The 13434-nt window shown below is 40.8% G+C and overlaps 1 protein-coding gene across 2 annotated transcripts in view; it reads right to left on the bottom strand.

Moving 5' to 3' along the window:
• rhpn2 (rhophilin, Rho GTPase binding protein 2) overlaps positions 1-12189 on the bottom strand; it is a 40168-nt gene extending 27979 nt beyond the window's left edge. Inside the window, exon 1 of one of the 2 annotated variants that reach the window (XM_086025272.1) lies at positions 12093-12189. Coding sequence is in view for 1 of the 2 variants with exons in the window: in XM_086025271.1 (XP_085881397.1) it covers positions 5878-5943 (66 nt within the window). In the remaining variant the exon portion in view is untranslated. Of the gene's footprint in view, positions 1-5877; positions 6075-12092 lie in introns of those variants that run through there. The other variant, XM_086025271.1, reaches the window with a different exon arrangement.
• Positions 12190-13434: the final 1245 nt, after the last annotated feature.

Raw genomic sequence — 13434 nt, 5'->3', positions numbered from 1 at the left:
CTGCGACATCCTTCCTGCGTTTCAAGGCTGCAAGTCAGATGGTTACCACCCATTACACACGCACGCACACACACACACACACACACACACACTCAGAAGAACCCCCAGCCGCATTCACGCCTATGTAACCCTTATTCCGGTGAGGTCACGGTCTCCGTGTGCATGTGCGCGAGAGCAAGGAGTGGTCAGTAAACATCATTCTGTTCCGTTTCTCCATGTTCTGCAGCTACGTTATCAGATAGGAACCGCATTCCAAGATGATGATCCTGGCAGGAAGCGGCAAATGTACAATGGGACAAAATGAATCCAAACCTTGGAAATGAAAAAGGAACGCTGAGGCGTGACGGAAGCATATGAACTGAGGATAATAATGCTGGCGAATACATCACAGCATCTCATACATCCCTGGAAATATGCCAAATATGTACTGCCAGGAGGCATGGGCCGAGTACCGGTTTGATGGTTTGATGTGGTTTTAAAAGGTCAAGGTTTCAATAACTGGCTGACACTAGTAATGAGCTCCCCCCCCCCCCTTTTTTTTTTTTTTAAATTCTTTGAGGGGACATCTAAGCAGCGCACAATATGACTGGCTGCGTGCAGAGTTGAGTAAAAGAGCCGCCTCTTTGAAGTTACTTGCCTCCGATTCACTCCCCCCCCCCATGAGCAGAGTGGGGAGGGGTGAGCAGTTAAGGAGGGAGCAAGGAGGAGGGAGCAAGATGAAAGAAACACTGCAAACACGGATAAGCGGGTACAAGTTAGCCCCAAGGCCAACATGAAGCGAGTCTGTTCTAAAAATAGATTACTAGTGATGGGACACTGTGACTTCTGTACCAAATATTCAAATATTCACAATTTTTGTTTTGATTTCGCAGTTCAATTGAGGGAATACATCCAAATGCGGCAAAGTAAAAATACAATTATTAAAATCAAATCTTCAAAGTATTTTTTTTTTAATCAAAAAGACCCCCCCCCCAAAAAAAATGGTGTACTTCTAAAGTGTAAACAGCATTACCCCCACACCCCCGAGATGTTTGCAAAATGTCTGAGGTGTCATTCCTATCCTATGTTTACTTCAGCAGCTAATATTTACGAAGGCATTACAATTACTATGAGTGGTCCAAACTCAAGCCGATGGGCGGTGGGGGGGACCGACTAACGGGTGGGAGGACTCCCATTGCGCCACCCAAGAAGCATGAGCCATCCTTGCTGGCACACTCACAAAATGCAGCCTTTCTCCCAAACAATTAGGGCGCAAAACAACGAGTCCAGTCTGTTGTCATGAGCGGTTAATCATTCAGTGGCTTCATACTGGACTCATTATGAGTTGACCCACTAGTGTCTCCTGCACTAGTGGGACGTTCTGTCTTTTAACAAAGAACTTTTTGGGTACACGACCCCTTGCAGGAGTTTTTTTTTTCCCCAATCTTAAACTAAACTACAATGTGTACTCCAGCGGTGGATACAAAAAGTCTACACACCCCCTTTTCAAAGGCATGGTTGAGATTGAGACCAAGATAAATCATTTTAAATTTTCCACAATGAATGTGACCTAACACCTGCGCAACTCAATTGAAGAAGAAAAAAAAGAAAGAAAGAAAAGACATCCTTTTGAGAAGGAAAGTTGAACAACTGACAATGTGGTTACACAAGTGTACACACACTAAGCACATTATGTTCCCTGGTACATGAAATATGCTATATAAATAAAACTGCCTTGCCACACCTCCTATAACTGTTCAGAAGAAGTCAGCACACACCTGCCACCACAAAGTACCGCCAAATAAATTTCAGATGTTCTAGTAGGTTTTTCGTGATATTTTTGTCGTCTCATTTTAGAGCATACAGTAAGAGATGGTCAGCAGGGATCTCATTGTGCAAATGTATTAGCCAAGAAGAAGGGTACAAAATAATTTCCAAGGCATACACCATAGAAGTCAGCATCAAGTGGAGAAAATATGACACAACTTGGCAAAGGCCTGTTCACGGTTTTGACTTTTTACCGTGGTTTTAAAAAGTCAACGTTTAGTAACCGCTAATACAGTCTGTCACTGGTAATAAGCTGAGGGGACTTCAACACGGGCACAATATGATTGCTCCTTGCAGAGTTGCGTAAATAAGCCACCTCTTTGAAGTCAATTTGGGCCAGTCGAGAGGAGGGTCTTAGTCCCTAGTAAGACGAAAGAGGATGGATGCCTTTTTGCATCCAGAAATATTCAAAATTTTGTTGAAAAATAAAATAGACTGCGTTCACTGGGGACTTGTTTTTTGTTTTTTTAAAGAAAAAAACAAGGAATTTCAGAGTTAAGTGATACGGCATATCAGAACTTTTAGTTGGCTCAAAGATAAGGTTGGGAGGAGGAATTGGTTTAGGTATGCACTTCTTTTTTTTTTTTCTTAAATGAAACGTAATTTAGTACAAATTATTTTGCGGACCCATTCTAGTCCAGGAACCCCAGTTTGACAACCACTGGACTAAGTAAGGCCTTTGTTTGATTCACAAATACTTTTGTTCATTCTGTGAATGTTTTGACACCTTGTTAGGTTGTTTGCTGATTTACCACAAGAATTTGTGGGGGGTGGGGAAGATGCATGTGTCGTATTGCGCCGGCCCGGCAGGACACGTGTTGTCAATTTGAGGTTCTGGCTGCCGGGCGGCGGTGGGCCAACTGCTCTGACGTCAGCAAGAGGAGAAAGCTGACGATTTGGCTTTTTCTCCGTGCCATCTTTCCGAGAGAAACCACAGTAGCTCCCTGCAGGCAAAAAGGCCCAAAGCCAGCGTAAAGCTTGTAAATCATTCAGAAGGCGCGCGAGCAAAGGCCGAATGGGTTGTGTTTAAAGTTTGACCAGAAATCTTTCCAACACTTTTTTTTTTTTTTTTCCAACCAAGTGACAACATGACCGTGGAAGTTTTCAGCAAACATTCAGTACATTTTCACAGTCCACAGCTGTTAATAGCTCGAATTTCTCTACCTCTTAATGTGTTTGAGACCATTTGAATTCGAAGGCGTTTCCAAACCTTTGAATGGTATTGTAAATAAAAATATATCCACACATTTTGTATTCTTAAACTGTGCTAATAAAAGGAATACAATTAAATATTTTACATTCATTTTCCCATTTGTTTTTATTGTATTTAAATATGAATATAGAATTGCTATGCTGGTTAATACATGCGCTGTGTGAACAGCAATTCCCTTGAAAATGTCATCTGGTTGTGAACCTTTTTACATTTGTACTTAGTCGCCATAATGAGCAAAACCAAGATAATTAAAAAAAACAACAGCATCATATTGTGAACGCTGGTCTCCCATCATTCACACTGTGTGTGTGTGTGTGTGTGTGTGTGTGTGTGGGTGTGTGTCCCAGTAAAGGAGGCGGCGGTGGTGGTGCCAGGCTCCGCTCTTTCGCAGACACAGGAAGTGCCGTGAGGGCCTCAATCCAGACGGCGTTCCGAAGGGGATTGACAGACACAAAAGAGGAATGTTGGGATTGAGCGAGCCTGTCACAACACTCGCATGGCAACACTGGGAAAACAACAAAGAATCCACAACCTACAGTAAGGCCCGTGAGTGCCGGCGTGCTCTCCAAAATACAGAAACTAAGGAAACATCAAAGTAACTCTTAGAAAAGGCACATATGATATTGTATCGGCGATATCGGCCCTGGAATTACTGGGTATCGGAGCTATATCAAATCTGGAAGTATCGCACACCACTACTCTGTGCTGGCATCGAACCAAAATTAAAAAAATATCAAAATCTGTATCATATCTCGCATACTGACCCTGCATTTACTTGGTATGAGAATGATATCAAATCAAATGTATTCACTTGTATTAAAGCAAGCTCAAGTACAGCAGTATTTCATACCACGAGTGGGTGATAGTATTCACTTTCATTATTAAAATATATTACAATTAAAATTGCATTGGCGATACGTGCCTTATTTCTCCTTAGTATCAAATTGATACCGAATCTCGCAATATCGTACACCACTAGAATTCGAATGAATCCATCCTGATAGTTGAAAAATATGAGGCCTAACATCATATTGGCAATACTGACCATGTATTTACTTGGTATAGGATCTTTACTAAATCTTGCAGCATCACATACACTGTTGGTTAGCCAGTGCAGCACATTTATATGATAAATTGTCTCTGACAACAACACAACACAAGCGGTTCTCAAGATAACACAATGTCACGTTTTTAGCTCATCCTGTGTTATCCACAAATGCACCTTGCCGTTTGTGTAATCAAAGTTCAGCAGTTTCAGATCTCTAAAATACTCACAATGGCCCCAAACAGCCCTCATAGAGGCTTTTATTTGGAATCCAAAATGTGCTTTGTATTGGATGTCATTAGATTGTGCAGGAAGGCGTGCCTAATGGAGTGTCCAGTGAGTGTGTGGGTACGTGTGTGTGAGTCAGGAGTTTCTTGCGTAATCGTGTGACAATAAGGGTGGACACTACGGAGATGATTGAGTCATCCAAGCAATGCCAAAAATAGTGGTTTGCTTCAGGAGGCCCTTCAAAATAAAACAATCCAATGAAAATTATTAGCTATCTCATGGAGAAAATGGACTTAAACACTGCATTAGGGGTGGCATACAAAATGTATACAAAAATATGATGCAATGGTAGAACAATATCTAAACATTATATATGTTGGGCCTTTTGTATACGTTTTTTTTAAAAGGTCATTTGACTACTTTTCCATGTTTTTCCTGCTATTTTTTCCTTCCTGAAATGCAGTTTAATCTTGCATCCTTCCTTCGTTGCTTAAACCTTCAAGTTGATGAAATTTGTGAATAACATCTGTAAATAAAAAAAATACCTCCCTCCTGGTTTATTTTGATTTTGTTCATTTCATAATATAGAATTGTATATTACCGTACTGTTTGCTTCTGTAACTGCTGTTTTCCCGCTGTGGGATCAAATAGTCTTTCCACCACATCACGTTTTCCTTACATCCTTCCTTTCTTTGTTTAACCTGCTTTTCTGCCTTCTTACATTACTTTTACCTCAGTTGCGCTTTTTATCTTGCATACATCCGTGCTTCCTTCTAAATGAATTAAATTCATTAGAAACGTGTATAAATACTTTTGGCCCATCCTGTACTATAGAGTACATTATGAAAACACGTGTTTAATGTTGATCAAAGTTTGATAATAGTTTCTTCAATGTTTTAGTTTCTTCTAGAATTGCATAGGGGGCCAGAATGATCACTCCAGCTGGCCCCGACTGCGCCCACACACAATGTGTTGTCCATCCCTACTTTACATTGAGTGAGTATTGTACAGTATATGGGGCAAATATTCTTTACGAATCATCTCCGCCAAGCTTTGACTGGAATGTCCATCCACTTCCCGTTTCCTGCCAATCACATCATGCATCTTAACAGCCAGTGCAGCTCACCCACTCCCCAAACCCATTCTTTTCTTGAAGCAGTGCAAAACACACACTGCCCCACGCACGCACCTGAAGCTAACACTGCACCGGATTCTTTTGAATCCAATGATGCTGAGCTTCCCACAAACAACTTTCGTAAGTTATTTGTGCTATTTGTTACTTGTTTTCAAACGTTTACACAATTATTTTCCCCAGACACAAACCGTGACCAAGAAGCTCGTTTTAACCATTTCTCTTGGCTTGAACGAAATCTGTTCAAAGTCGATGGTCACTGAACGCACCGCGTCTCGCAAGTCCTGCACCAAACGTCTCGATAAAACATTTCATTTTTTAAAACAGAAATACAGAAAGTCATTTGTTGCACGTAAAAGAGCCATTAAATCGATGAAAGCAGTGGTGTGGGAGCACGTTTTGAGTTTTCGTTTTGAAAAAAAAAAAAAAAAAACGAAGAGGGAGAAAACTCACCTTTCTGAAAGACTTGCCGTCACCTCGACTTTCCTTGAGGCCGTTTGGTAAAAGCGCGTCCGTCATGTTGGACAAAAGGCCAATGATATAATATGATATAAATGTGAATTAAGAGCAGTCTGGTGCTGCTTTGTCAACAGGTGAGTGAGTCTCCGCTCACCTCCAAACAAGTGCTGTGAGAAATTCGCCTCTCAAAAACACACACAGTCCTCTGCTGGTGTAAGCCCCGCCTACTGGTGACGACAGCGACAATATCAATAACTTACCGTTTGTAAGTATCTTAAAATGTGTTAAATAAACAATTGTTGCAATAATAGTCATAATCATAATAAATAAATAAATAAATAATAAAAATGAAACCTTTCTTACCAAGTTTTCGCCTTCTAGCAGGCAACTGTTGACCCAAAATGGTCACTGGCAGCTTTTAAATGGTGACAGTCATGCGCATGCGCAACATTTGTGCCGCACAAAGTAGGTCAAGTCAAGGCCCAATAAACCTGAGCAGAAACAAATGTTTTAAATAAAGAAAAGATAATAAAATTAAGAACTGCGGTGTACTTCAGTTCCCTTTTCTATGACGAGGGTGTCTTATTATTGTTATTGACCCCCCCCAAAAAATTTTTTTTTTTAACTTTGGTATGAACATACATGAAATTTTGCAAACAATATACCTAGTACTGTACCTACAAAACAAGTATCTTTGCAAATGTAAGCAGTAGTACTTATAGTAGTAGTAGTACTATAAGTATCAATATTATAATTTTACATTTTAAACCTTTTACCACATTTCTCTAGTCCAGGGGTGTCAAAGTCAAATGGACGGAGGGCCAAATAAAAAAATGTGCGGCAAACCAAGCGCCGGACATGTTCATTGAAATTTTTTTAAATGTACAGATTGGATTGGGTCCTTTGTGCTTGCTGATGATGTCACGCTTTATATTTCTGTAATATATTTCTTTGCCTCTATATTTGTCACCCCCCTGACTGTTGAGTTTTTATGTTTGGAGTTACTAAATAAAAAATAAAATAAAGTACATTACTGCTACTTTTGCAAGGCAGCTCGTAGGTCACTTCGCTGCCCGTCTTGTGAAACAAGATCAGTGGAACATTTGCGTTTCTCCTACCAAACTGGAAACAATTTTCTGGTTGACTGCAAATTTGTATAAACTGTACATAATGTGAAGTAAAACGGAGAGGATCATATGATTGGTATGATGTCTCCAGCTGACTCTATTTTACAGTGGCAAAGTATGAATGTGGGTGCTCCTGTCAGAAAACACAGGTCCGTATTCCACTTGACACGTCCATTTATTGTGGTCTGCAACAACACAGACAAAGAATAACCTAGCAACATCATTCAATGCATATCCATTGGTTAACAATATGCCTAAACATTACAACTCACTGTATTAAGCAATTAAACAGTCAAACAATACAATACACATTCACACGTTTCATCACTAGAATAGTTAGCATACTAGCCGAAATAACTAACTGTTCATCAACGTGACATCACTCACTCACGAGAACATATCTAGGCTATCATGTACAGCAGTTACCTGACATGAACCTAAATAACCTTTTAACATTTACACACAACAACAAACGTGGTGAAACACTGGAAAACTGCAACTACTGAGTTTGCTGGCACGAACAAACTACTAGCTAGCTGTGTCGAAGGAGGAAAAAGAAAAGAAACCACGTCTCTCGCTATCAACACTTCAATGCCTGCTCAGTGTGGGACATCTCAAAACTAGGTCGAAACTCAATGAATTTATCAAATGCCAATAATTACTAATAATAAAACAACGTGAGATTTCTAACATGAAGTATTTCTTAATAAAGCGTGTTTTCCTCCGAATAAATTTTCACCACAATCCGATTCTGAAAGTCACGAAACAGTGACAAGAAGTCTTCAGTCGGCAGGTAGACGACCGAAGAACGAACCTCGCAAAAGTAGCAGGTAATGTTCGTTATAAGAACAGCCACGGGGTGTCAAACATAGAAAGAAATATATAACAGAAATACTGTAACGAATTGGGTTATCTGTGTTGTGGTCGAATTTGTGGCTTGCCAAGTTATGTTGTTTCCGAGGTTAATGAATGCATCGTGGGGCTCGCTGGTTGGGAGGGCATGCGAGTCCCCCCCGCCCCCAAACCATGTATCGGTCAAGCCCCCCCCCAATTTAGACCGAAGAGAGAACAAAAATCCTGGAGCCGTTGCTTCTATAGGACCTGATATTGAATTGGTCGATGATGTCTCGGTTAGAGTTGCCAGGGGAAACCCACACTTTGTACCGTGTAAGTCCATGTTCTTGTCAGGTCAGTTTAGTGCGATACAACGCGATTGTCATTGAAGGACCTGTTATAGGCTCTTACTTTTAATACTCTTTTCACTTTCATGCGTTGTGGGTGTGTTTTTATCATCCAGCCATATCATCCATAATTTTCTATAATGTTTCAATCTGTAGTTACAGTGTGTTTTATTTTAACAAGCCATACAAACAGTGCAGTCTGCAATGATTACACGAGCATCTTTTTTTTTCAACAAGGAAGAGTGGAAACGCATTCATTTCCAAGGTCACACATCTGCTTGATTTTTTTTTCACACTAGTCAGAGATGCGCCAATCAACACACTAAGCTTGTGGGTGTGTGTGTGTGCGTGTGTGTGTGTGGGGGTGTGTGTGTGTGTGCGTGTCCGTTCGCAACGTGTTCAACCAGCCGAGCTAGTGTCGATGTGGAGGTCTTTCAACCACTTAACATTTCCACACACACGGCTTAAATTGACGTGTGAGTGCACTTGGGCAATTTTTTGGTTTTGTTTACTTTTTGTGTGTGTTGGGGGGGGGGGGCTCTTCTTCTTCCACACAACACTCATCTTGTTTTGTGCACTGGGAACACAAAATGTCATTTTCCCCACTAAAATCAAGTCACCAAATTATGCACTGAACCCAATTGACCAGTAGAGGGAAGTAGAGATTCGCGTTTTAAACAACCAGGCCTGCTTCCATTTAGCATTTTCTGCAAAAGTGATGCAATTTTGAGTGAATGTGAACTCATATTCTTCGTCTTCTGCCGGCCAGGAGAATGGTTGCTCTGTCTTGGAGGGAGATTGAGGTGTCCTCCATATAGTCATGGATTAGAGAAATGGCTGTGTCTTCCTCAAACAATGATAACTTATAATTGAAGCTGTAAAGTGCGACTTTTCTTTTCTTTTTTTATTAAATTAATTATTTTTATTATGTTGCCTATTACCATTGTTTTATTTTATTTCTATTCCACTTTTTTTTCTTTGTATGTTTGTATTCCACTCAGTAGAGTTTAAATCAAAATCAATAAAAAAATATTGTTGAAAAATAAAAGAATGAAAAGCAGCACATAGTCTGATCCTCTGATGATTCAAGATTGTAACAATTTCATCTTACCGCTACTTTTATTCATTAGAAATGTCATTATTACATACAGTAATCAATAATATTTGTCTGCTTTCATTTGCTTCCAACTGGCAACAAATGTTGTGTAACATCTAAATGACCTGTAATTACAATAAAACCGTAGTTTTTAATTTACATGACTTGCATGTCTTAACTCCTCCAATGTTTGCCGCACCTGTTGAATGCAAACTACCTAGGGCACAACCCCACCTGAGGCCAAATAAATGTTTGTCTTTATCATGTGACGGCATACTGATGAAATAAGGACCTACACACACAACGGTCTCCTTGGCGGCTTTAAAGGGCCTGTATCATGCAAAATGAACTTGTTTGCGCTTTTGGTCATGTTAAAATGCTCATTCCTCACCAAAAACACACCCAAAGTGGTGTTTTCTTCAATTCATCCATCTCTGAGCATTCCTGCTCTCGATAAGCACCATTTCCACCCATTCCAAGAAAACCATTGGGTCCTCAATCTAATATGCATAGGATTGAGGGAGCCACCGCCGTACCGCCCCAGCAGACCAAATACACGCCCACTTTCTCGAGTATAAAAGCAATATATAATCATATATATATGCCTGTATCGTTAACTGTGGGAAGCTTAAAATAGCATGATACAGACAACCTCAAAATTTTCTTAACAATAATCTGAGCCAATCATGGCTCACCTGTTTCCTGTAGCTGATCAATGATTGGTTGTTACTTGAGCCCTGAGCAACTATGATGTCATTTTCAGTCGACAGCAATTGGCAAAATGGCCGCACCCTGAGATGGACAAAAACGGGTGGATTTTACTGTTTAACTATTATTCCACAAATTCAACTTTAGTCAGAATGCCGTGTTTAGACTCGTGGGGCTGCACTGAACATAATATTGTAAATACATTTTTTGGGGTTAATGACACAAGTCAAAACGGGTTTGTTGCAATTACATTTTTGACCTGATACTTTCGAGCAACTAATTCATTTCCAGTCATTAGCCTCTTTCATTTTATCATATATGTGAATATGGGGGGGAAGTTGGTCAATGGAAACTGCTGATAGGCGATTACCATTTGATCCGGCTTGACAAAAAGGCGGATAGACAGACGGCGGAAGGGACCCGAGGCTGCAGGCGGATGGTGATAAACGGGACGGTAAATTTGAGTCAAATGCCCACTTCTGCCTAACAGTACATCTTAATCAATAGAAGCAAGTTAACATAACCTAAACCTATAGGTTTAGAGTTATTTGTAGGCAATTCAAATATTTCTTTATTCTGGAAGTTGAGTTATTACATTTAAATGAATCATTGCAATTGGTTTCCTACAACAAACAAAGTTGAAAATAATCAACACGAATAACTAAGGTCGTTTTGACGCATTGTCTGATATAGTTCTGTGATTACGTGGTGTGGTGTTGTGAGCGCCACGAACCGAGGCTGCTTTTGCCTTTTCCGCTCATTTGTCTTCGCACAATAGCCGCACAGAGACGGCTCTGAGTGCATCGCCTCTCCAAGCACAAGTGGGGGGCACGGGGCAGGCGAACAACCGGCGTTAGACCCCCCGACAGGAAGCGCGGCAGCGGAGGCGGCGTTGCCATGCCGCCCCCGTTCACGGGCCGCAAGAACTCTGGCTGCCCGTGTGGTAGCAAACCACAACAAATCCATGGAGGCGGCACAGTGAGAATGCATCAAGAGGCGGATGAAAGGATAAACGAAGAGTCAAGAATGATGGCCTCCTTTCTCCCGCCTACTCTGAAGAACTTCCCCAGAATGTGTGAACTGCGTGGATGCTATCTCATACATAGCAAAAGTCAAAAAGTCAAACGAAATAAATCTAGTCACACTTTGAAGATGCTGTACCGGCGAGGGTTTGAAGTTAAATAAAGACAATGTATTGTACATAAAGAGCCTTTGAAAACATACGCACGGTACCCGTAGAATATTTTTCGTCATGACTATAGTACACAATACACGCTTACATGTTCAAGAAACTAGAGTATAAAATGACAACTGAACATATAAAAACAAATGGAGTCAAATTAAAAATCACAATACGGGGACAAAATTGCACTTCTATCAATACACTGAGCTCTTATTTTAGGAAAGTGCAAAATCACTGCCTTGTCTCCTTTTTCTCAAGGTTAAATATTCATCTGTCTTCTTTTTGGTGAAGCGCAACATCAATAGTTTGCCTTTGCGTGAAATGTTGATCGTTCCTCGGAGGGGTGTAGCAGAAGAAAATTGAGCAGCAGCTGGTTTTGATAAAAATTTTTAAATAAAATGAAATTATGGTAAATATTCGTAATAATATTGTAGAAGTATTTTAGTCAAATTTAGTCAATACACACATCACCACCAACAAAAACAGAACGGTAGGAAACGCCAGTGGTGGGCATTTTGCAAAAGTTTGCCGTTGTCCGTCATTCGTCAATCCGTCATTTTTTCAAGCCGAACCAGACTCTGTCGTCTGTCTGTCAGTACATCACGTTATTTTAACCGCGCTTCCGTCAGTAAACATCAAAGGTCCACCGGTCTGTCTGTCGTCAATCCAGACAAAAAACAATTTCAACAGATGAAAAATCCATCCATCCATTATCTGAACCGATTTGATTAAAATGGTAAATAGAGTGCACTGTGTTCATCATAATGCGTCGGCTTGCTGCTCAAAACAGCTTTACACTCACATACATTTGACATTTCACTTAGCCTACACTTATTCGCCAATCTATTGTACTGGTAAGTGGGAGCTGCTGCCGCCTTAACTGTTAAAAGTTTTACTTTTAAAGTTTTGCTTACCTTAACCAGAATCCCTTGTCACATTGTTGCCAACAGTACAATCCTGGTGGATTGAAATGCGTCCTAGCCCTCCTGCCAACCTTTTCTTTGACTTCACATCATCTTTTTCTTCTTCTTCATCTTCTTCTTCTTCTTCTCCTCCTGTCTTTTAGCGGCTGGCGAACAACTTTTGGTGCATTACTGCCACCTTCCGACACGGAGTGCGGGGCTTCAAAATACCGTTTCACAACCTTCGAACCCTACTCTTTCCCCAAATAAATATAGAAATGTAAAACTTAACTCACAAGAACTTCTCTGTAAAACTGTCTCTGTATTCAAAGCAACTTTATTACTTCTGAGTCAGCCTGACAAACATGATTCTCTCTTTGGTGTATACCGCCACCTGCTGTACATATATGTAGTCTGGGTCGCGTTTCCATCTCTCGTCAGCAAAACGGGCGTCCGTCAGTGATAGACTGTGAGGTCTGTTCGGACTTGACCAGATTAGTGATGATTACACATTACGGAGGAAAATCTACTTCCATCTGTGATTAGTCCATTTTTTTTTTTTTTAAGTTTCCCGTTTATCGTCTAACGTTAGCAAACGGACGTCTGTCAGTGACGGACGGATGGACCGGTCCGTCCGTCAGACGGAATGCCCACCTCTGGGAAACACACATAGCAGCATTAAGGAATATTATTAACACTTAATAAATGAATACAAATAAATTAAAAGATTGCTCATTATACGTCCGTGTTTTTCCCGAGTCTTCCTTGGACCGGAAAATCGTTAAAGTATTTCTTGGGTGACTTTTCGTTGTTTAATCACAATGAGACCAAGCTTCATCTGATCATTACCAGCCACTCAATGTATCTGTATGTGGGTGTGTGTGTGTGTGTGTGTGTGTGTGTGTGTGTGTGTGTGTGTGTGTGTGTGCGTGCGTGCGTCTGGGGGTGTGCATGTGTGTGTGGTGAAGTTATACAAACACAGCTTTTGGAAATGTTCCTCCACCTAAAATCCTTGTGTCGCTTTCGCTGAAACCACAGAAAGCCGCTTGGTTAGTGGCCAAAACTATGACATGGCACAAACTTGTTCGTCCACGCCATGCGACCGCCTTTGACAAATTATTATCAAATAGAAGCGTTATTATTCACACATAAAATCACAGGCAGCACAATCCACAACCAGTCAAGGGTACCAGCCGGGATAATAACACAAGTCCAAGTGAAAAGGAGACTGTTAACTGCCGAGCCCTATTTGAACTCTGAAGTTGCCAACCAAAACAGCAGCATCTACTGAGGTGCCTAAAGTCAGCCTCTTGCATGCATTACAAGTGTGTACTGTATACCTAGCCACTTCTCT

Source organism: Filicampus tigris, chromosome 3, assembly GCF_054856515.1.
Source record: "Filicampus tigris isolate MCC_2025a chromosome 3, RoL_Ftig_1.0, whole genome shotgun sequence".
Taxonomy (NCBI): domain Eukaryota; kingdom Metazoa; phylum Chordata; class Actinopteri; order Syngnathiformes; family Syngnathidae; genus Filicampus; species Filicampus tigris.
This window is presented reverse-complemented; position numbering and strand designations above follow the sequence as displayed.